This window comes from Cnephaeus nilssonii (genome assembly GCF_951640355.1).
Source record: "Cnephaeus nilssonii genome assembly, chromosome: 7".
NCBI lineage: Eukaryota > Metazoa > Chordata > Mammalia > Chiroptera > Vespertilionidae > Cnephaeus > Cnephaeus nilssonii.
Genome location: NC_137078.1, coordinates 13,936,775 through 13,959,294, shown reverse-complemented (window position 1 = coordinate 13,959,294; position 22,520 = coordinate 13,936,775). Strand labels below are relative to the sequence as shown.

At 42.4% G+C, this 22,520-nt stretch overlaps 1 protein-coding gene across 9 annotated transcripts in view; it reads right to left on the bottom strand.

The window, feature by feature from the left end:
• Positions 1-22,520, bottom strand: part of FARS2 (phenylalanyl-tRNA synthetase 2, mitochondrial) — a 572,601-nt gene that overhangs the window by 386,069 nt on the left and 164,012 nt on the right. For all 9 annotated transcript variants that reach the window (XM_079777471.1, XM_079777466.1, XM_079777467.1 and 6 more), the window contains one exon: positions 16,544-16,703. In XM_079777471.1, the coding sequence (XP_079633597.1) occupies positions 16,544-16,703 (160 nt within the window). The remainder of the gene's footprint in view (positions 1-16,543; positions 16,704-22,520) is intronic.

Here is a 22,520-nt window from a genome sequence, read left to right as displayed (position 1 = left end):
ACTTACCTCCTCATGCCTAAGGACAAAGCATTCTTCGCATAGCTGCCCTTCAACCACCACACCCGCCCTCCAACCGCCACATCCTTTATCTATAGTCAGCACCCTTTACGACCTTAGCAAATTATCTAACCCACATGACACGCTCAGCCCCCATCCCTCCTAGACATCTCCCCTTCTAGAAACCACGTGCACCCACGGCTACTTCCTCATACCCCCTCCCCTGCCTGCAGCCCCTGCTGGCAAGCACTGATAGGTCCATAGTTCACTCCCCGCGCCCCACCTCCCACTCCCTGACTTGGATATAAGGCACCGCTGTAAGAATAAAATTTTGAGGCTTGATCAGAAACCCATTTGTCTTGCCTCCATTCTTCGCGTTCCTTGTTTGTCTCATTCTCTTAGGTTCGTCTCTAGCGACTGCGTTGTTGCCCCGCGGGTCGGGGCAAATAACAAGAGACCCCACCAAAATACAAGGGATTGTTAAAAAATACTATGAACTCTATTCCAACAAACTGGACAACCTGGAGGAAATGGACATATTCCTAGAAAAATACAACCTTCCAAAACTCAATCAGGAAGAATCTAAACATCTCAATAGGCCAATAACTATGGAAGAAATTGAAGCAGTCATCAAAAAGCTTCCAACAGACAAGACTTGTAGACAGGAGGCTCACACTCCACCCCACAAATCTGGTCACAGAGACTTGGGTAGGTTGGGCATAATTATGGGAACAACAATCATAGATGTAGAATCAAATCCCAGCTCCTCCACATTTATCCAAGTGACTTCAGGCAAGTGTTTTAACCTCTCACTGACTTGAGTTTGTTTAAAATAAAAATAATACTTGCCTCACCAAGTTTTGGTAACAATTCAGTAAAGAAAAGTGTGTAAAAACCTAGCACAGTACCTAACACCTAAAAAAATACTCACAAGGTAATTTTTGAATTGAATGTCATCGAAATCAGATAATAATATAAAATATACTTCATCTTTTTATTAAAATATGAAGGAAAATAAACTTTCTAAATTGCATTCCTAAGGACATCACCATTTGTTGTTAATTTACTATGGCACTGTGCTAAAATACTTTACATGCCTTCTTTAGTTTAACCCTTTGCACTCGCTTGCTTTTTTCTTGAGCTGCTACTGATGCTAACCGTGTTGAGTCACACTCGACATCCGAGTGCAAAAGGTTAATCCTTAAGGTGATGGAAGGCTGACATAAAACACTGCACAACAATTATCATTGGTCCCATCTACACTAATAAAAGAGAAACATGATACACCCACAAGCCACACCCACCAGCCAATCAGGCATGAGTATGCAAATTAACCCAAACAAGATGGAGGCTGGCCAGAGAGCTGTAGCAAGCAGGAGGCTTGGGATGCCTGCCCTGGCCAGCCCTGGTTTCCACTCAAGGCTACAAAATTTCAATTACAGAAGATAAATAAATCCCAACAAAAATGGCGGCGGCCACAGAGCTGGAGCAAGCAGGAGGCTTGGGTTGCCCCCAGCGATGGAGGAAGCCAAGCTTCCAGCCCGCCCTGGCTGGCCCTGGCCTCCACTCAAGGCTACAAAGTTTCAATTATAGAAGATAAATAAATCCCAGATACTTGCTTCCAGCCGGCCATGGCCTCTGCTCAAGGAGGCGCTGAAAAAAAAAGAAAAAGAAAAAGAAAAAGAAAAAGAAAAAGAAAAAGAAAAAGGAAAAGGAAAAGGAAAAGGAAAAGGAAAAGGAAAAGGAAAAGAAAAAGAAAAAGAAAAAGAAAAAGAAAAAGAAAAAGAAAAAGAAAAAGAAAAAGAAAAAGAAAAAAAGGAGGGGCTGGAACCTTGGGTTGCCGGCAGGGGAGGGGATCAGGCCAGGATGGGATGGCAGGGGCTGTTGGGGGTAAGCAGACCAGCAGGGGGGCCAGTTGGGGGTAAGCAGGCCATCAGTGGGGGCCAGTTGGAGGTGATCAGGACAGCGGGAGCGGGGGGGCAGTTTGGAGTGAGCAGGCCAGCAGGGGGGCAGTTGGGGGTGAGCAGGCCAGTGGGGAGGGAAGATGGGGGCACGCAGGCTGGCGGGGGGGGGGGATTTGGGGGAGAGCAGGCCAGCGGCGGGGGGCAGTTGGGGGAGAGCAGGCCGGCAGGCAGGTGAGGAGCAATCAGGCAGGCAGGCAGGAGAGCGGCTGGAGCCAGCAGTCCCGGATTGTGAGGGTGATGTCTGACTGCCGGTTTAAGTCCGATCCCTGTAAACTGGCAGTAGAACATCCTTCGAGGGGTCCCAGATTGGAGAGGGTGCAGGCTGGGCTAAGGAACACCCCCACTCCTACCCCGCCCTGTGCACAAATTTCGTGCACCAGGCCACTAGTCTTATAAATAAAGGATCTGTGGCTAAAACAGTTTATGTATCTAATCTAAGTTAACATAGCTAGTAAATACCAAGATTAGAATTCAAAACCAGATATGTCAGAAAACAAAGCCCTATGTTGCCCTTGCTAGAACAATGAAAAACTACACTAAATCAGTTTCCCATGAAAAGAGCCCTTAGGAGTCCAAGATGGCACCATCAGTCTCCCAGTTCTTCTAACACATAACATTGACAGATATGAGAGAGAGAGAGAGAGAGAGAGAGAGAGAGGAATGCAAAGCCTAAGTCCAAAGATTTAAGAGAAATACCTCAACAAGCCAAAAACAGACCAGAAACACAAAAATAGACCCAAACATATATGTTCAATTGATTTTAGAGAAAGGAACAAAGGCAATTAAGTGGAGAAAGGACAGTCATTTGAAGAAATGGTGCTGGAACAACTAGATATCTATATGCAAAAAAAACCTTCCATCTATACCTCATACCATATATAAAATTTTTCAAAATGATCACAAACCTAAATATAAAACTGAAAACTATAACACTTCTAGAAGAAATCAGTAGAAAAATATCACCTTTGATTAGGAAACATTTGATCTCAGAAATCACATCAAAACCATAATGCATAACAAAAAAAATGGCTGAAAAGAAAAAGAAATAAACCAAAAAAAATGTTTATTATATTTCATCAAAGTTAAGAATTTCTGACCTTTGAGAAAACCTGTTAAGAGAATAAAAAGAAAGGGGACTGAATGGAAGAAAATATTTGCAATATTGGAAAACTGACATTTTAAATGGGCAAAAGATTTGGGCACTTCACCTAAGAGAACATATATGGATGACAAATAAGCACATGATGGTCAGCATCATTAGATATTAAGGAAATGTAAATTAAAATCACAGTCAGATACCACTACACAACTATTAGAATGACTACAATTAAAATGACCAACCGTACCATATTGGCAAAGATGGCAAGCAATTTCTACTCGCACACAATTCTAGCAGGAATATACAATGGTTCAATCTCAAAATAATTATGCTGAGTAAAAAAAAAAGCCAGGTGAAAGAGAATCTATACTGTAGGATTCCACTTACATATACCTAGAAAACATAGACTAATTTATAGTAACAGAAAGCAGATCACTGCTTTATTAGTTTGGTAGAAAGACATAACAAATGGGCACAAGGAAACTTTGAGGGTAATATATATGTTCATTACCTTGATTGTGATGATTTCATAGGTGCATAAATGTCTAAAGTTAAATTGTATGGTTTTAAATGTTTAGTTTATTGAAAGCCAATTGTAATTCAATAAAGCTTTAAAAAAAATAAAGCAAAATTAGTCAGCATAATAAGCACTTTTCTCAATTTGTTGGATTTTATAATGAGGAAGTCATTTGTGGCCTCAACAGAAATAGTTAAAATCAACTTGACCTGGGTTGAGCAGAAATGTAAAGGTACAGGTCATAACATATGTCTGAAAAGAAAAAGAAAGTAAGCAAGCTTCCAGAGAAGGAAGGAAAGTTCAGTGATGGCGTTTGTTTGTTTGTTTTATTTGGGGATGAGTCTAAAATATATTCTAAACTGATAATTAAGGAAATGAGATTCTGGAGAAAATAATGGAATGGGAATCAAGAAGAATGGTATCTGGAGGCCAAGCAAGCACAAAGTTGACACCCAGTCACCTAAATTTTCATCATGAAATTAGGTGAGCTTACCCTCTGACAGAGACTAGGAAAGATGAGACTATTCATGATCTGGAATAACTGAGAGAGGGATTTGTACAGTGAACTGACCAAAGATAAGAAAAAAGGTCCCTACCAAGCTAGACCTGGCTAAGGTGGCAGATCATGATTACAAAATCTGAGCAGACAAGAAAAGCAGAAAGAGTAGATTTGGGTATCAATTCAAGGTTAGGTCTTTAGCGAGTAGAGCAAGTCAAGCATTCAAAGGACTAAAGTGATTGATAACAGAGTTTACATAACCTTAGAAGTGAGGCCAGATGACAAGTGACAGGAATGAAGAAATTGAGCTTTTAGTGAACCTAAGGAGTAGAAAAGGAACTTTCCCTCTAATCTAAATCTTAATGTTTTCCAGGTTACCTGAAAAACTAATACAAGTAGAAACAGTATGCAAAGGTGCAGTTCCTGGAACATTAATTGCCTTGATAAATTACCACTAAAATTGTAAGTACTTTTTTTCACTGTACCTTAAGGCTCATAACTTGGTTTCATTTAACATAAAACCTCCAACAATTTCAATTTCTCATTTCTCTAGTAGGAAATCTATCTGCTATCCCTTTCCCCCTTTCCCAGCTTTTTAAGTATATTCCAGTTCAATTAAACCATTGCTGTCTCAAGCTTTCTCCCAAGAGGTTTCCTTATACCAATTCTTTAGACCAGACAGTTCAACTCTAGTATATCTTTTCTCCATTCAGCAGACATTAAAGAAAAGTAAAGTTATGTCTCTCATCATCTGATTCCTAAGATGATGTCCTATTTCCACTGAGCCTCTGTACAATGCAAGACACTTGCAGAGAACTTCAGTGTGTCAGCCAGTTTGTACCTAAAAGTGGAGCCTGCCTGAACTATATCCAAGCCACAGTGAGCAGAGGCAACTCAGCATTGCCTGAACACAACTGCTTAGCTACTTCACTTTCTAGGAGTACTCTGAGAACAACAAACCTCTCCAAAACAGAAAACATCAGACACCTCAAAAAACCTGATTTAAAAGTTTTGAAGTAACATGCTTAATTTTTTTTTATTTGTCAATTTTAGAAACAAAGTAGAACTAACAACTATAAGCCTAATTACTATTCTCAATCATTTTCACCTTGTTTATGGTTTTTTATAATTTCTTTTTCAATGACAGTTGACATACAATATTATATTCATCTCGGGTGTACAACACAGTCATTAGAAATTTGTATAACTTACGATCACTTCATTTATACTAACAGGGATTTGTGTCTAGAGGAAAATATGAAATGATATGGAAGAACTCCTAACCAGAACAACATTCACAGTACAGAGCCCAGAAATGTTTTGGTTGAATGGGACCATACATAGGTCCCTGTGAAGGTTGGGTTGACAGGCAGGTTATTTTGGGGAATCAACACCTATGGAAGAAAGAGGGTGGCAGCAGGTTGGGGCAGAGGAGAAGACTATGAACTGCAATAAGGCCCAAAAAACTTTAAGAGCTGAGGAGTTGAAACAGTCCATCAGAATTGCCCTAAGATGGGGTAGTGGAGTGTTAGGCCAATATGCTGGGCCTTTATATTCCTGCCACAACCAGTCTTTGGATGTGGGTAGCCCTAGAAAGGGCATGCCCTTTCGCAAGAAGGCTGCCCAAAGCTGGGGCAATCCCCGAAGGAGCAGACAGTTGGAGGCCACCTGCACTCCCATCAGCAGGCTGCATTCCCATCCTTGGAGGGGACACTGGGAGATGCATGTCAATGACCACCACAAGCTTTTTTTCCTTTTAAACAAATGGGAAGAGACACAACTTGATCATGGTGACACATCTAGTCAACAGCAGATGATCACAATCCATTTGTTCTTAAAACTATTCATCTAAACTATGCTATGAGGCAAATGCTTTATAAAAGGAAATTGCAATGATTAGTAAAGAGACTGTGCCAAAGAAAGGTTGTATAAAGCTAAACTAAAACGTCAGGAATCCTAAACCCCTACCTTAGATGCTGTGAAAGAAATAATCTGCCAAGTCCTATATAATAAAAGGTTAAGATGCAAATAGACCCAACGGCAGATGACCAGTCGCTATGACACACACTGACCACCAGGGGGCAGATGCTCAAAGCAGGAGCTGCCTCCTGGTGGTCAGTGCGCTCCCACAGGGGGAGCGCCACTCGGCCAGAAGCCAGGCTCATGGCTGGCAAGCACAGCAGATGTTGCAGAAGTCTCTCCCACCTCCACGGCAGCACTAAGGATGTCTGACTGCCATCTTAGGTCCCCGGTGAACGGGCCTAAACCATTAGTCAGACATCCCCTGAGAGCTCCCAGACTGCGAGAGGGTGCAGGCTGAGCTGAGGGATCACCCCCAAGTGCACGATTTTAGTGCACCGGGCCTCTAGTCTATCTAATAAAAGCCTAAGCAACCTTTATAGTGGAATGACCAGAACGACCGGTCACTACGATGTGTACTGACCACCAGGGGTCAGACGCTCAATGCAGGAGCTGCCCCCTGGTGGTTAGTGCACTCCCACGGGGGGAAGCAGCCACTCAGCCAGAAGCTGGGTTCACGGCTGGCGAGTGCAGCGGCGGTGGCAAGAGCCTCTCCCTCCTCTGCAGCAGCACTAAGGAGCTGCAAGCTGAGCGGTAAGGAGTGAGCAGGCAGGCCGTAAGGAGCAAGGGATCCCAGATTGCGAGAGGGATGTCTGACTGCCAGCTTAGACACTCCCCAGGGGGATTGGGCCTAAGCCAGCAGTCGGACATCCCCCAAGGGGTCCCGGACTAAGAGAGGGCGCAGGCTGGGCTGAGGAACTCCACCAAGTGCATGAATTTAGTGCATCGGGCCTCTAGTATGGTATAACATATAAGAGAAACAATTTAGAAATGTTAGAAAGAACAGCAGATTCCACAAGCATAAAGGTTATTTTATTTCTAATTCTAAACTGATAACTTCTCTTGTAACAGCCTTAGGATGCTGGTGCAATTGAAATCTTAGCAGAAAATAATAAACGGCTTTGGAGAGTAAAAAAAAAAAAAAAAAAAAAAAAAAAACTGAAACAGCTGTAATAACAACAAACTGCCACAAGGAAATAAGGTGTTCCAATTTTTAATTTTGCTTGCCAAGAACAAAGAAATACGGCATTCATAATTTTTTAAAGTGAAAAGCTGAGACAAATCTATAAAAGCAAATATAAAAAGACTTGCTGAATAAATTTGAGGCCTGCCAAGGCAGTTCCTATTCATTAACTAATTAAAGAAAGATTGAATTTGAGCTTTAAAATGATCTTTGGTACCCAAAAAGTAACTGAATATGATGTAGTAAATAGGAATTTACCACAAACAAGTGATAGGGAGTCAGAGAAAGGGGAGAGTCAGAAAGCAATACCACCTAAGAAGAGGTCCAATTTTTTAACATCATAGCTTTTGTAGGCTTCACAGTCTCGGAAGTACTATTTAAATTATTTCTTTCTATCCTTTCAAAAGAGCTAACCTGTAAGGTGGGCTCGGAAGTCAGACCGCCCAGGTTAAAACTGCCTGAAATACTTCCAAGCTGTGTGATCTTCACCTGGTACTGTGTTTCTCTGTGTCTAGGTTCCTTCATCTACAAAATGGAGATTATAACAATACCTACATCATAGGCACAGGTCAAAACAACAAAAAATCCTTGTAAGAGTGTTTAGCGCAGTGTTTGGTGCTGTTAATTATTAGCCCTATTATTGTCATTGTCATTATTATTGTTATTATTCCTCTAAATGGCATGGGCAGTATTTGTGCCTAGACAGTTCCACCAAGACATTTTTCAAAAACTAGCACTCCCCCACCACCAATATAAAAAACTGAAATGACCCACTGAAATGCCTTGAGTAAGTACAAGGCCCTTCTCTTCAGAGCACAGAAGACACAGCCCAAGAGTCTAGAGGGAGCTAACGTTCAATGTGAACACTATGAGAGCACACAGCACCTATTTTCTGTAATATATACCCATCACCTTTATCCTATATAATAAAAGTCTAATATGCTAAGTGTCAGGTTGTCCGTTCAACCAATCAAAGTGTAATATGCTAATGATATGCTAAGGCCGCTCAACCACTCGCTATGACGTACACTGACAACCAGGGGGCAGAGAGTCGACTGGTCGACCAGTCGCTATGTCGTGCACTGACCCCCAGGGGGTAAATGCTCTGACCAGTAGGTTAGCTTGCTGCTCGGGTCCAGCCGATCAGGACTGGGCGAGATGGGCCGGACAAGCCCTGGAGCCCTCCCACGGTCCCTCCCAAGCTGGCCAACCTCCCGCATCTCTTCCTGGCCCTGATAGTGCACCAGTGGGGTCCCTCAGCCTGGCCTGCACCCTCTCGCAATCCGGGACCCCTCAGGGATGTCGGAGGGCCAGTTTCGGCCCAATATCACAGGCCAGGCTAAGGGACCCCACTGGTGCACGAATTTGTGCACCGGGACTCTAGTAGTTCATAAAATGAACCTCAGTTGCCTTCCCACCTTCTTAGTATCTGCTCTGAGAAGCATTTTAGCAGATGTTACAAACATGAATATACATGGGACAAGCTCACCCACCCCTGCCAACAACTGCTCCATCAGAAATATACTCAGCAAAGAATGCACAGGGGCTAGGCAAAGATGTGCGGCTAATGCATCTTTAAGGATTTCCAGGATGTTTGGCTACTGTGTGTATGGGGTTCAAAATGATCTCATAGCTAGAAAGAATAAATAAAAGGCTTTGTTAACAGATAGACTTTCGTGCATATGAACAACATGTCTCTATTCTCCAAACATGAGATTTTTTTACTTTAATGCCATTCCACACAAAAGGTAAATTTGAAGATTTATAAAATAGCAAGTCTGATCTGTAATGAAATCTGAAATCTAAAAGTCTAGTATTTTAAAAATAAAGCAAACATATGAAGTAGGGACACCATAACTTCATTGCCATTTCAAGTTAAGATTGTTAATTCTTGACCATGGGCATGATGGCTATCACAGTCAGAAAAATCATATACTATAGAAATGGTTTTTTATAAGGAAAACTGCTATCTGGAAACTGTCATCTCAATGCACAGTTTTGAAAGCTATTCAAATACAAATATTAAAAATAGTAACACAGAAAAGTCCAGGACCATATTCAGAGAAACATATATCCTCCAGGCCCCTGGTAATGTTTTATAATCTTTACTGGGTCTAGCATATTATATACTTTTTTAATATAGTTGCTGGTGCTCAGAGAGAATGTAAGGGCCACCATCAACACCAACTGGACGGCTATGCCATAATCTGATATAAAGCTACATTTCATTACACAAAATTAAGAGAAATCAGCCATAACTACTGTCTTTGACTGTATTACTATTCCTTCATATGCTCGCTGCTTTGATTGCCTTGTCATAATTTTCCTTCCCTTCCTTTGTTTCATATTAACACATTTATTTAATATTTTCTTTGTAAAAGGCATCTTAGAAAGTTAGAAAACTGAGGTCTAAATCACTAAATGACCCTGTTCAAGATTTCAGAGTAAATGGATGAAGGAGAACTTTTAATTTTTCCAATTCCACACTACTATTTCTCAGTGGTCATGTGATTTATCTGTTAACAATTTTCTGCCTTTCTCCTCTTCCTTTCCTCATTCCTCCAGGATCTACAGCTTCAGGCTTGTTCTCAATGACTAGTGTCAGCTCTGGAGCACATGCCGAGCACTGGAGGAGGCCCCTCTGTTGTGCACTCCTACCACACACTATTTCCCTGAGACAGCATTCAAGGTTCATGACTCCTTGAAACTTATTCAATATTGTGATGCCTTCAACGTAGTGGAAATCCAGTGGTGCTTCCTGCTCAGAAAAGTAAAAGCCTACCCCAAAAGAGAGCTCAGATGACCCCAAAAAGACATCTACTCCAGGACTCAGCATGAACTCCAGGAAAGGGTCCTAGTGGAAGGACCTCTGAGCTGACACTAGAGAATAAGTCAGAATTGGCCAGGTGAAGGAGATGATGGTGCTAAATGGAGGTGTGGTGGGAGGTGATGGCGGTGGGGGGGTTGGGGAGGAGTGAGGCTGTGAAAAATAACAAAGAAATAAAGAAACAAAAATACTAGTTATTAGTGAAGCAAGCTACCTGTCTATCTAACTATGAGGCAGTTTCTAAACCTCACAAACAGTAAATCATTTTATGACAGAAATGTGCATAGCAAGACATAAATAAGGAGAGCTCTAACAAGTCTCTCCATAGATTGACAATGAAAACATTCAAATAGGACTGAATCTCTCCGTAAAGCTACAAGACATTAAATTAAACACTTTCTCCCCTAAAATACTAGAAATTCTTTCTACCAAAACCTGCTTCAAAAATGGCCTGAACAATACTAGTATAATCTATCTTCCTGCACTCCAGTGTTAACTAGATGATACTACTTCTTAAAATACAATTCTTTCCTTTTATCATGAAAGTAAAGAGAAACTGGCTATAATAAAATTTTCACATCAGTAATATCTATCTGAAACCTATTTAACCATTACATTATAACATTTGAATATGAAATATTTCAAACCAGGAGACAGAAATAGAAAACAGCAAATAACCATGCACCCACTATTCAGTTTCATCAATTGTAACATTTTTCATATTTAATTTACCTTTTTTATTTTAATAAAATTCTATGAACACACTTGAAGCCTGGTTTGTACTTCTTTCCTAATACCATTCCTCCATCTTCTAGAAAAAAAACACCCACTAGCATGCAGCTGATATACTTGTTTAAAATGTGTATATATTAAAAATACATAGGGTTAGTTAGTGATTTCTTAAATATTACATGAACTATGCATTTGAGAATATGAACCTCTAGATATTCTAACAAGTCTTGCTAAAACAGGGCATCAGAAACTTAGTAAATTATAATTAGAATTCTTTTAAATACACATTTAAGTTCACAGGTAAGTAGGGGAACCTGAAGGTGTGAAAAAACAGAGGTGAATCAAGAGTGAGTACCCGAGTTCCAGCTGCACTTGGTAGCTGAGACTCCTATACAGGACCAGGACTTGTACTACATCTGTTTTTCTATATCTTTGTCAATATTTACAAATGTTAGATTTCTAAAAATATTTCTATACTAGAGGCCCAGTGCATGAAATTCGTGCACGGGGGGTAGGGGAGGAGGGTTGTCCCTCAGCCCAGCCTGCAGCCTCTCCAATCTGGGACCCCTCAAGGGACCTTCATTTTTTCCTCCAGGAGTGTGGTGGAAAAACCCTAGATCACCTTCTTGGATTCTTATAACCCAAGTTACCAAGAACACTGCAAGTGGCAGCCTACAGGGAGCTTAGCCAATGAGCGGTCAGAAAAGGTATTTACTCTCAAACTGGTTTGGCTCAGTGGATAGACCGTGGGCCTGCAGACTGAAGGGTTCCAGGATTGATTCCTGCTAAGGACATGTACCTTGGTTGGAGGCAAATCCCCAGTGGGGAGTGTGCAGGAGGCAGCTAATTAATGTTTCTCTCTCACTGATATTTCCAACTGTCTATCCCTCTCCCCTCTTCTCTGTAAAAAAAAAAAAAAATCAATAAAATATTTATTTTTTTTAAAAAGGTATATCCACTGCAGCTCATGCAGCCCCTGGGTTGTGTCCACTGGGCTAGGGGTGTGTCCCTGCCACCTGGTGGTTGCCGCCGGGGTCTCCGCACACCCCAGAGGCCAGCAGCCATCCCCCTTGTGGAGGGCGCTAGGCTGGGGCGTGGATGAAAACCGCCACTTGGTGCCGGAGCGTGGAAAGCCACTGGGGGCAGGGCGGGAACATCCCCATCTCCAAACACCCCTGAGGCCAGCAGCCAGCCTCACCATGGGCCCCAGGCTGGGGGCATGCAGGGACCTTGGGCAACATGCAGTAGTGGCCACCAGGGTCTCGGAACACCCCAGAGGCCAGCAGCCAGCCCCCTGTCGTGGGCACCTGGCTGGGGGCGTGGACCCAAACCGCCGCTTCGTGCGCAAGCATTTGCAAGCAGCTGGGGGTAGGGCGGGAACATCCCCGGGTCGCTATAGAGACCCAGGGATGTTCCCGCCCGCCAGGCCGCTTGGCACCTTCACCCATAGGCTCTGAGTGGCCAGGGGGCGTTCTGGGACCCCTGCCGCTCAGGACCTAAGCACGAGCCTACAGGCTAGGAGCGGCCTGGGTCCGAAGGATGTTTCCGGGACCCAGGCCGCTAAGTGCCTGCATATGCAAATTAACTGCCATCTTTGTTTGGGTTGATTTGCATACTCGCTCTGATTGGCTGTGGGCGTAGTGAAGGTACGGTCAATTTGCATGTTTCTCTTTTATTAGATAGGATATGAAAAATGGCAAAGGATAGCTAATGGTGGATTTCATTTGCATTCCCCTGATTACTAATAAGGGTGAGCATCTTTTTAGGTATTCATTAGTCCTTTAGCTACATCATTTGTCACATTCATGTTCACCCATGTCTCTCTTAAGTTGATTTTCACTTCTTTATTTGGAGTTGTTTGAATATATTGAATACTTAGTTGACATATCACTACACTCCCACTAAAATGGTTAAATTTAAAATGACTGACTGTGTCAAGTGTTGTTAAAGAAGTAAAGCAACTGGAACCTTCATACACAAGTAGAAGGAATGTAAAATTGCACAACCACTTCAGACCAGTTAAGTGGCATCACGGAAAGTTAAAATACACCTACACTATGATCTATCAATTCAACTGCTAGATATTTACTGAAGAGAAATGAAAACGTAAGTCCATACAAAGAAGATTTACTTGTAATAGCAAAATACTGGAGATAAACTAAATGTTTATCAATGGGTGGATGAATAAACAAACTATGGAATGGAATGCTTAGCAATAAAAAGGAATGAGCCATTGACATACGCTGCAATATGGATGGTCTCCAAATAATTATGCTAAAATAAGCCACCGCCCCCCCTCCCAAATGTATACATTAAAGAATTCTATTTATATATATCTAACAGGTACAAACTAATCAATAGTGACAGAAAATAGTTCTCTAGCTGCCTGGGGTGAGGAAATGAAGGGAAGGGCATGGGGCAAGAAGAAACTTTTGGGGGTGATGAACATGTTTATTATCTTAATTCTGCTGGTGGTTTCACAAGTGCATGCCTATGTCAAAACTAATAAAATTGTGTAAATACATTCAGTGTATTGTATGTTAAGTATAGCAGACTGTAAACTTTAAATATGTTTGGTTTATTTTTGTCATTTATACCTCATAAGCTGTTCTAATAAAAATCTCACAAGAATAAGAGCTTGCTTAGCTTCTGTCTTCTAAACATTTTTAAATTGTAGGTCACAATTAAGAAAAATCTTGTAACTTACTCTTTATAGCTTTCTAAAAACAAACAAAATATTATTTCAAGGAAGCCAGAAATAATTGGAAGGGGGTACATTACAAATATTTTCTTAGAACCTGGCCAGTATGGCTCAGTGGTTGAGCATCAACCTATGAACAGGAGGTCACGGTTCAATTCCAGGTCAGGAGACATGCCCTGTTACGGGCTCAATCCCCAGTAGGGAGCATGTAGGAGGCAGCCGGTCAATTATTCTCTCTCATCATTAATGTTTCTATTTCTCTCTCTCTCTCTCCCTTCTTCTCTGAAATCAAGAAAAAATATATTTTAAAAAACGTTCTTAGAGAGATAATCAAGAGAAAGTAATTAAATAAAACTGAGTCTAGCTCTTAAAAATACTATTCTTCCTCTATGAAATTCACTCTTCATATTTTTGCGGTTGACAGTAGTGATCAATAAATAAATATGTAAAATTTTCCACTAGTTAAGAACAGTGGTTAAGAATGGTTACAAATCTTGGTTAAGAATCTTTCCTCACATGGATGGATCTAGAAGGTATTATGCTAAGTGAAATAAGTCAGTCAGAGAAAGACAAATACTATATGATGTCACTTATAAGTGGAATCTAAAAAACAGAATAAATAAATAAAATTGAAACATTTTTATTTCAATTTTATTTAAACAACTAGAGGCCCGGTGCATGAAATTCGTGCACGGAGGGGGGTTGTCCCTCAGCCCAGCCTGTACCCTCTCCAATCTGGGACCCCTCGAGGGATGTCCGACTGCCCGTTTAGGCCAGATCCCACTGGGCCTAAATGGGCAGTCGGACATCCCTCTCACAATCCAGGACTGCTGGCTCCCAACTGCTTGCCTGCCTGCCTTCCTGATTGCCCCTAACTGCTTCTGCCTGCCAGCCTGATCACCCCCTAACCACTCTGCTGCCAGCCTGTTTGCCCCCAAATTCCCTCCTCTGCCGGCCTGGTCACTCCTAACTGCCCTCTCCTTCAGGGTTGATCACCTCCAACTGCCCTCCCTTGCAAGCCTGGTCCCTCTCAACTGCCCTCCCTTGCAGGCCTGATCCTTCTCAACTGCCCTCCCTTGCAGGCCGGGTTCCTCCTAACTGCCCTCTCCTGCTGGCCATCTGTGGTGGCCATCTTGTGTCCACATGGGGGCAGGATCTTTGACCACATGGGGGCAGCTATATTGTGTGTTGCAGTGATGATCAATCTGCATATTACTCTTTTATTAGATAGGATTTTACTTCAATACTGATGGTAGCCTGAGGAGAGGGGGGTTGGGGGAGTGGGTGAAAAAGGTGAAGAAATTAAGAAGTACAAATCATAGTCATGGAAATGTAGGGTACAGCATAGGAAATGTAGTCAATAATCTTAATATATAAAAACCCTGGGTCCATCACGACCGGAGGCTCGACCAATCGGAAATCAGTCCTGCAGTCAGCGCTGGGTTGCTGTGGCGACCAACCACTGACTGCTGCGGCTGCAGGCGTGGTGACCCAGCACTGACTGCTGAGGGGGCTTTGAATCAGGCCCGGAAAGAGGCCTGAAGAGAGAAGCAGGGTCTGATCCGTTGCCTCTGTGGCAGCTTTTGATCAGCACTTGGCTCTCTCTTTCTCTCTCAGTCTGGCCAGCAGCTGCACCTCCATTTCTCTCCAGGCCTCCACCAGGGCTGCTGATCAGCCCCGTCTTTCTGATCAGGCCCCGTTGATAGGCCCAGAGATGCTGACTGACATAGAAACCGACCAATCAGAACCTAATCTGGGTTAAGTGTGAGGAGCCAATGACTGCTTAGGAGGTGGAGCTTTTGACATGGACTGGCATAGAAACCGACCAATCAGAATCAAATTGGCCGACAGAGGAGGGAAGTTGGGGGCAAGATCATGAGAGCAGGGGAGGGCAGTTAGGGGTGACCAGGCAGGCAGAGGCAGTTAGGGGAGATCAGGCTAGCAGGGAAGGGCAGTTGGGGACGAGATCAAGCCAGCAGGGAAGGGCAGTTGGGGGCAATCAGGCCGGCAGTAGAGAGCAGTTGGGGGCAAGTTCAAGCCGGCAGGGGAGGGCCATTGGGGGAAAGATCAGGCCAGCAAGGGAGTGCAGTTGGGGTGAGATCAGTTCAGCAGGGGAGGGCTGTTGGGGACGAGATCAGGCCGGCAGCGGAGGGCCCTTGGGGTCGACATCAGGCCAGCAGGGGAGGGCAGTTGGGGGCAACCAGGTCTGAAGGGCTGGGTAGTTGGGGGCAAGATCAGGCCGACAGGGGAGGGCAGTTGGGGGAAGCCATGCCTGCAGGGGAGGACACTTGGGGGCGAGATCAGGCTGGCAGGGGAGGGCAGTTGGGGGTGAGATCAGGCTGGCAAGGGAGGGCAATTAGCGGTGATCAGGCAGGCAGAGGCAGTTGGGGGCAAGATCAGGCTGGCAGGGGAGAGCAGTTGGGGGTGAGATCAGGCTGGCAGGGGAGGGCAGTTAGGGGCGATGAGGCAGGCAGGCAGGCAGAGGCAGTTAGGGGCAATCAGGCAGGCAGGCAGAGGCAGTTAGGGGCGATCAGGCAGGCGGTTGGGAGCCAGCCATCCTGGATTGAGAGAGGGATGTCCATTTGGAGAGGGTGCAGGCGGGGCTGAGGGAACCCCCCACTCCGTGCACAAATTTTATGCACCGGGCCACTAGTATGTAATAATTATGTATGGTGAGTACTAGACTTATCAAGGTGATTACTTTGTAGGTTATATAGAAGTATATCCACTATCCTGTATACCTGAAATTAATATAATACTGAATGTTAACTCTAACTAAAGAATGTTTAATAAATAAATGAGAAAAGAAAAAAGAGAATATTGCCCCATCATCCAAGTCTGACCTAATGACAATATAGTTATACAAGAATAATAATCAGTCTCTACACTTTCTCACTATTGATGAATGACCTGATTTTAATCCATTCTCATTCTTATCACAGCATATCATCACTTTTTCTTTCTCTAGTTAATTCTATTTTAGTATACTCCTGCTCCTCACAGGAATGAACCAGGAAATCCATAAGTTCTACCTCACTATAGACCTGAATGATTAAGCCACAACTTAGACCAAAAAAATCTAGACACAGCTATATTAATGACTTAAGAATGATGGTAATTACTGAATATGTAAGCCCCAAAGTCAAAGGCATTTGAATACTTACCATCTCCAAAAAGATGTGTCACAAGCCTCGTAAGTGTTTGCTTAAGGTCAAACTCTACGAGCTTCATGGCCTCCATGGTATGTGTCTCTTGTTTATGGGCAGAACGAGAACTTTGTTCAAAGAGCTGCAGGCTTTCTCCATCCTTTATACCAGCAAATAACTATAAACATAAGGAATCATATAAACAAATAAAAATAGTATCCTGGTCAATCTATATAAAAAAACATAATGTGGGAATAAAATCCATTGTCTTATAGCCAATGAACATACTCAAATTAACATTCATTTAGTACCGACTTTGAATAAAAACATTGTGCTATAGTGTTTAGGGAATTAAAAGATACTGTTCTCATCTTTGCTGATCTCTCATTTTACTTTTGTGTTAACTTATAATCATTTCCTCACTAGAGACATTATCCTCAATGTTAGTGGAAATACCAGTGAATTGGGTTTTCAGACTCTAAAATTATATCCCCGACCATGGCACACTGTCCTTAGAATGTGTGCTGAGACTAGGTAGAAAGTATAGTCTAGGACAGGGGTCCTCAAACTTTTTAAACAGGGGGCCAGTTCACTGTCCCTCAGACCGTTGGAGGGCCGGACTATAGTTTAAAAAAAAATATGAACAAATTCCTATGCACACTGCACATATCTTATTTTGAAGTAAAAAAATAAAACGGCAAAAACACCTGCATGTGGCCCATGGGCCGTAGTTTGAGGATGCCTGGTCTAGGAATTAACAAGGGCGGGAAGTATGCTGGACTTTGCTAACCCTGTATCTCCAGAGCTCAGGACCGGGATTGAAGCATATTTCTGCCACTTACTATCCAGGTAAATCCAGCAAGTGACAGGGTAGCTAAGCCTCAGATAATGCTTTGCAAAGTATGAATAATAACACTAACTTAAGACACTTTATAATAATTAAATAAAATAATGCATGAAAAATATAAAGTACCTGGCACACTGTAATGGCTAAATAAATTTTCCTCATTATCATCACAATCATAATTATTAACAGAGCTATTATCCTATATAATAAAGAGGTAATATGCAAATGGTCGTTATGCCGTGATGCGTAACAACCGATCACCAGGAGGGCAGGGCAGCGAGCTACAAGCAGGGGAGAGTTACAGAGGGCGGGCAGCAAGCTACATGCAGCCAGCTGCAGCATGTGGCAGTGAGCTACTCGCGCACGGATTCATGCGCAGTGCCACTAGTTATTCATAAACTTCTTTACCAAAATATAGTATCCCAGTATTTAACAACAAAGAAGATCTTTACCTGCTAGGAGACTGATTCAAGGAGAACAGAGCAAATGAATCTACTGTTCTTTCTACCTAATGTCCCATGAAATAAAATTTAAAAAATTTTAATTAAGTAATAAATTAACTGTTGTTTCTAGTAATATTAACAAGAACCTGATAGATCTACTAAAAATGTCAAAAATTCTTAAAAGCATTGAAGAAGTAACACAATAGAAAGCACAAAGGCAGAGAGAAATACTGAGAATAGTGCCTACCCAATGTACCAACTGAAAAACTGAATATTAGTTGTGATAGCTATCACAGCAAGTGAGGCCAAAGTAAAAGTCCACAGTGTCTGACAAAGTTGGGAGTTAGTTAAATAGCCCTAAAGGACTTATTCTCATGACAAGAATGAAAATTAAACCAGTTCTTGTATAGACTTGTAGTCAAGTGTCACATTACCTGGGTACATAGAGAGAACCTCAGGCTAGGAAAATGAACTAAGGCAATTGCAAAGTAGCAGTTCCTCTAACTGTCCAGCAAAATCAAACACATCGTAATTCTGGGAGTCTACTTTTGCACAACAGGCTTCAATTATTCATTATGCCCAATACTAGTGGCCCAGTATACAAGATCCATGCACTCAGTGGGGGGTCTCCTCAGCCCGGCCTGCGCCCTCTTACAGTCCGGGAGCCCTCAGGAAATGTCCAACGGATGGCTTAGGCCCGCTCCCCCCACGGAGTGGGCCTAAGCCAGCAGTCAAACATTTTAGCACTGCCACAGAGGATGGAGACCTCCGCTGCACTCGCCAGACATGAGTCTGGCTCAGGGCTTCTGGCTGAACAGTGGTCCCCCCTGTGGGAGCACACTGACCACCAGAGGCAGCTCCTGCATTGAACTTCTGCTCCCTGGGGGTCAGTGCGCACCAGAGCGACCATTCATTCCACTGTTAAGTCAATTTCCATATTAGCCTTCTATTATAGGGTAGTTTTAGTAGATCAATCAGAGGCACTGGCATGTCTGTGCAAATATAGAAAACATACCAAAAAAATTAGGAGAGGATGAGGATGGTTGAAGAAACAAATCCAAAATACACCGATGTTTCCCAAAGAGCAGCACACATTCTATTAGATTTAGGGAGGCATAAAAATAAATATTTCAACAATTCTGTGTTAATTTAATTGTATACTAGAAAAATATCTCATATCAAACACATAATTAGCAGATAGTATAACTTCAAACAATGCTAAATAAAAGTAGTCAATCACTTTAAGATTATTTGGAAAAAAAACTATGGAGGAGAAACCAAGATGGCGGCATAGGTAAACACCTGAACTTGCTGCCTCGAACAACCACTTCAAAACTACAACTAAAAGACAAAATGGGTATCATCCAGAACCACAGGAAGGCTGGCTGAGTGGAAATTCTACAACTAGAAGGAAAGAGAAAAGCACACTGAGACTCAGAGGAGGAGCGGAGGTGCAGAAGTGAAGTGAAGAGGTATGGAGGCACTCACGCGGAAAGAGCTGGCAACTGAGTACGCTGTTGTCTTTCTCAATCGGGAGGGAGACACAAGCTCCCGACTGCTCTGAACTCCAATTCCGGACGGGACTCTGGGGACCCAGACTCATACGGGGAGAAACTGGACTGTCTGGCATCGGGCGGAACTCGAGGGCAGCTTTCTCTCAGAGGTGCTTGCAGCGAACACTGTTCCTGTATGGTGCCGCGGAACACAGAGACACAGGACCTCTTCCAGGCAGGGCTGATGGTCAGCCATTGCTGTTTGCTCCACCCTGATGATTCCCTGAGACCTCACCCCACCAAATTTGTGCGCAGAGGCTTTTGCATATGAATGGCCTGGCCCTTTGCAATCTGAAACCTAACGTACTGCAGCTGGGTCAAAGAGGCCAAGAGCCTCCAAAAAAAGACCCAAGGCTCGACATCAGCTTGCATTGCTTCACAGCTGGGCCTCATCTGGGCATCACCAAATCCCAAACAAAGAGAAGGAATCTGCATATTTCTGTAGCTCCTGCTGGGTGGCCTCTCTCCTTGGAGATCCAAGAGCCAATGTACCCAGGGGTCAGAGAGAGACCATCCAGACTACAACTCTTCAGATCCATAAGAGACACACTCAGGGGGCAAACTCAGTGAGCACCAAAGCCCCACTGAAGCAAGTTTTGCCCCATAAGGGTGTCTCCAGCACAGAAGTTCTCCCATCAAAGACACAACTGATCCTCACAGCCAATTGGCTTGGAGGTCAATTCCTTCCAGTGATATCAACAACAATCAAGGCTTAACTACAACAAGACTGTGCACACAGCCCACAAAGGGGTGCACCAAGAGTGTCCACCTCAGGTAATTGGGGAGGCTGAGCCACTGGACCCTATAGGACACCTAGCACACAAAGCCACGCTATCAACACAGGAAAGCGGCCAAAATGAGGAGACAAAGAAACAGGTCACAAATGAAAGAAATGGAGGAAAGCAAACTACTGGATATAGAGTTCAAAACCACGGTTATAAGGTTACTCAAGAATCTTCTTGAAACCGCCAATAAATTTAGTGAGACCCTGGAAGATATGAAAAAGGACCAACTAGAAATTAAGCATACACTGACTGAAATAAAGAATAATATACAGAGATCCAACAGCAGACTAGAGGATCGAAAGAATCAAGTCAAAGATTTGAAATACGAAGAAGCAAAAAACACCCAACCAGAATAGCAAAAAGAAAAAAGAATCCAAAAATATGAAGATAGTGTAAGGAGCCTCTGGGACAACTTCAAGTGTACAAACATCCGAATTATGGGGATGCCAGAAGAAGAGAGAGAGCAAGATATTGAAAACCTATTTGAAGAAATAATGACAGAAAACTTTCCCCATCTGGTGAAAGAAGCGCAGAGAACACCAAACAAAAGGAATCCAAAGAGGACCACACCAAGACACATCATAATTAAAATGCCAAGGGCAAAAGACAAAGAGAGAATCTTGAAAGCAGCAACAGAAAAACAGTTAGTTACCTAAAAGGGAGTACCCATACGACTGTCAGCTGATCTCTCAACAGAAACTATGCAGGCCAGACAGGAGTGGCAAGAAATATTCAAAGTGATGAATAGCAAGAACCTACAACCAAGACTATTCTACCCAGCAAAGCTATCATTTAGGATTGAAGGTCAGATAAAGAGCTTCACAGATAAGAAAAAGCTAAAGGAATTCATCACTGCCAAACCAGTATTATATGAAATACTGAAAGGTATTCTTTAAGAAGAGGAAGAAGAAGATAAAGGTAAAGACAAAAACTGTGAACAATGAAGTGACAACAAATACATATCTATCAACAAGTGAATCTAAAAATCAAGTGAATAAAAAGTCTGATGAACAGAATAAACTGGTGAATATAATAGGATCAGGGTATAGAAAGGGAGTGGACTGACAATTCTCGGGGGAAAGGGGTGTGGGGGGTATGGGAAGAGACTGGACAAAAATCGTACACCTAGGGATGAGGACAGTGGGGGGTGGGGGGTAAGGGCAGAGGGTGGGGTGGGAACTGGGTGGAGGGGAACTATGGGGGGGGGGAAAGAGGGACAACTCTAATAATCTGAACAATAAAGATTTATTAGTAATTAAAAAACTATGAAGATCTAATAGAATATGCAAAATATAGGTACTGTATATCTGAAAAAAATACCTATAACATATATTAAAGACTAAAGTTTAGAAAACTGTGAAAGAAGGAAAAGCATTGATTCATTAGGCCATTTGCACAATATAACACAGAAGAATAAGAACATGAAAACAAGTCAACTATGTCTAAAGGATATATAAATTAGAACTGGAAGGGACTTTAGAGATCAACTAAGCCAACCCCAAATAAGGAAGTGAAATCCAGAGAGGTGAAGATCCAGAGAGGCTAAAATCACTTAGCCATTTAGTTCACCAAGCTGGGACTAAAAACATCCCATCTTTGATCCCAGGGAGATTTAAATGGCTGCCTCTCACTGAAATTTATGTTTGAGAGACATCCACTGTTAATAAAATTAAATTAGATATCCATTAATTGGATACAATAGGCTGTGTCCTTTGTTTTTCTACTAGGATTTCTTCTATTTCTCTGACATTTTCTCAAGTGTCCTTGCACAAACCCAAATGACGCAGAACACAAATTCCACTGCTACTGCAACTGCTTACAGAGGTCAGGGAAAGTAGTTCACAAATACAAAAAAGCAGGTGTAAGAAATTAATTCTAATCAGGCTTAAAAATAAAAGTGGACGGCAAAAGGCAATTAAATTTAAAATTTAGAATGCTAAAAGAATTTTTCAAAACAGCCTGGATTTTAAACAAATATCTTAAAAGCAAATAAAAAAGCAAATGGTCAGAAGAAGAATATACATCTATATAAAATCCTAGGAGTGGCCAAGTGTAAAGGGGGCTTGGATGACAGCAAAATTTCAAGGAGTTTCTTAGGACTTCTCAAAGCAGTTATTTTTCTATTCGGACACTTTAAAATATCCATTGGTCATTGGTTTAATCTATACAACCTGTTTTACATATGAATGCTAAATACTTACCACCCTGTCTCTGATTTCCTATGGCAGATGAAATGATCCTATAACAAACTGTGCTGCTGTTGCTGCTTGCACTACCATGGCTAACAGTTATTGATCATTTACCATACTTGCTATTTTATTGGGTACTTACCTTGCTTACTACATGATTTTATTTAATTCTCACAAT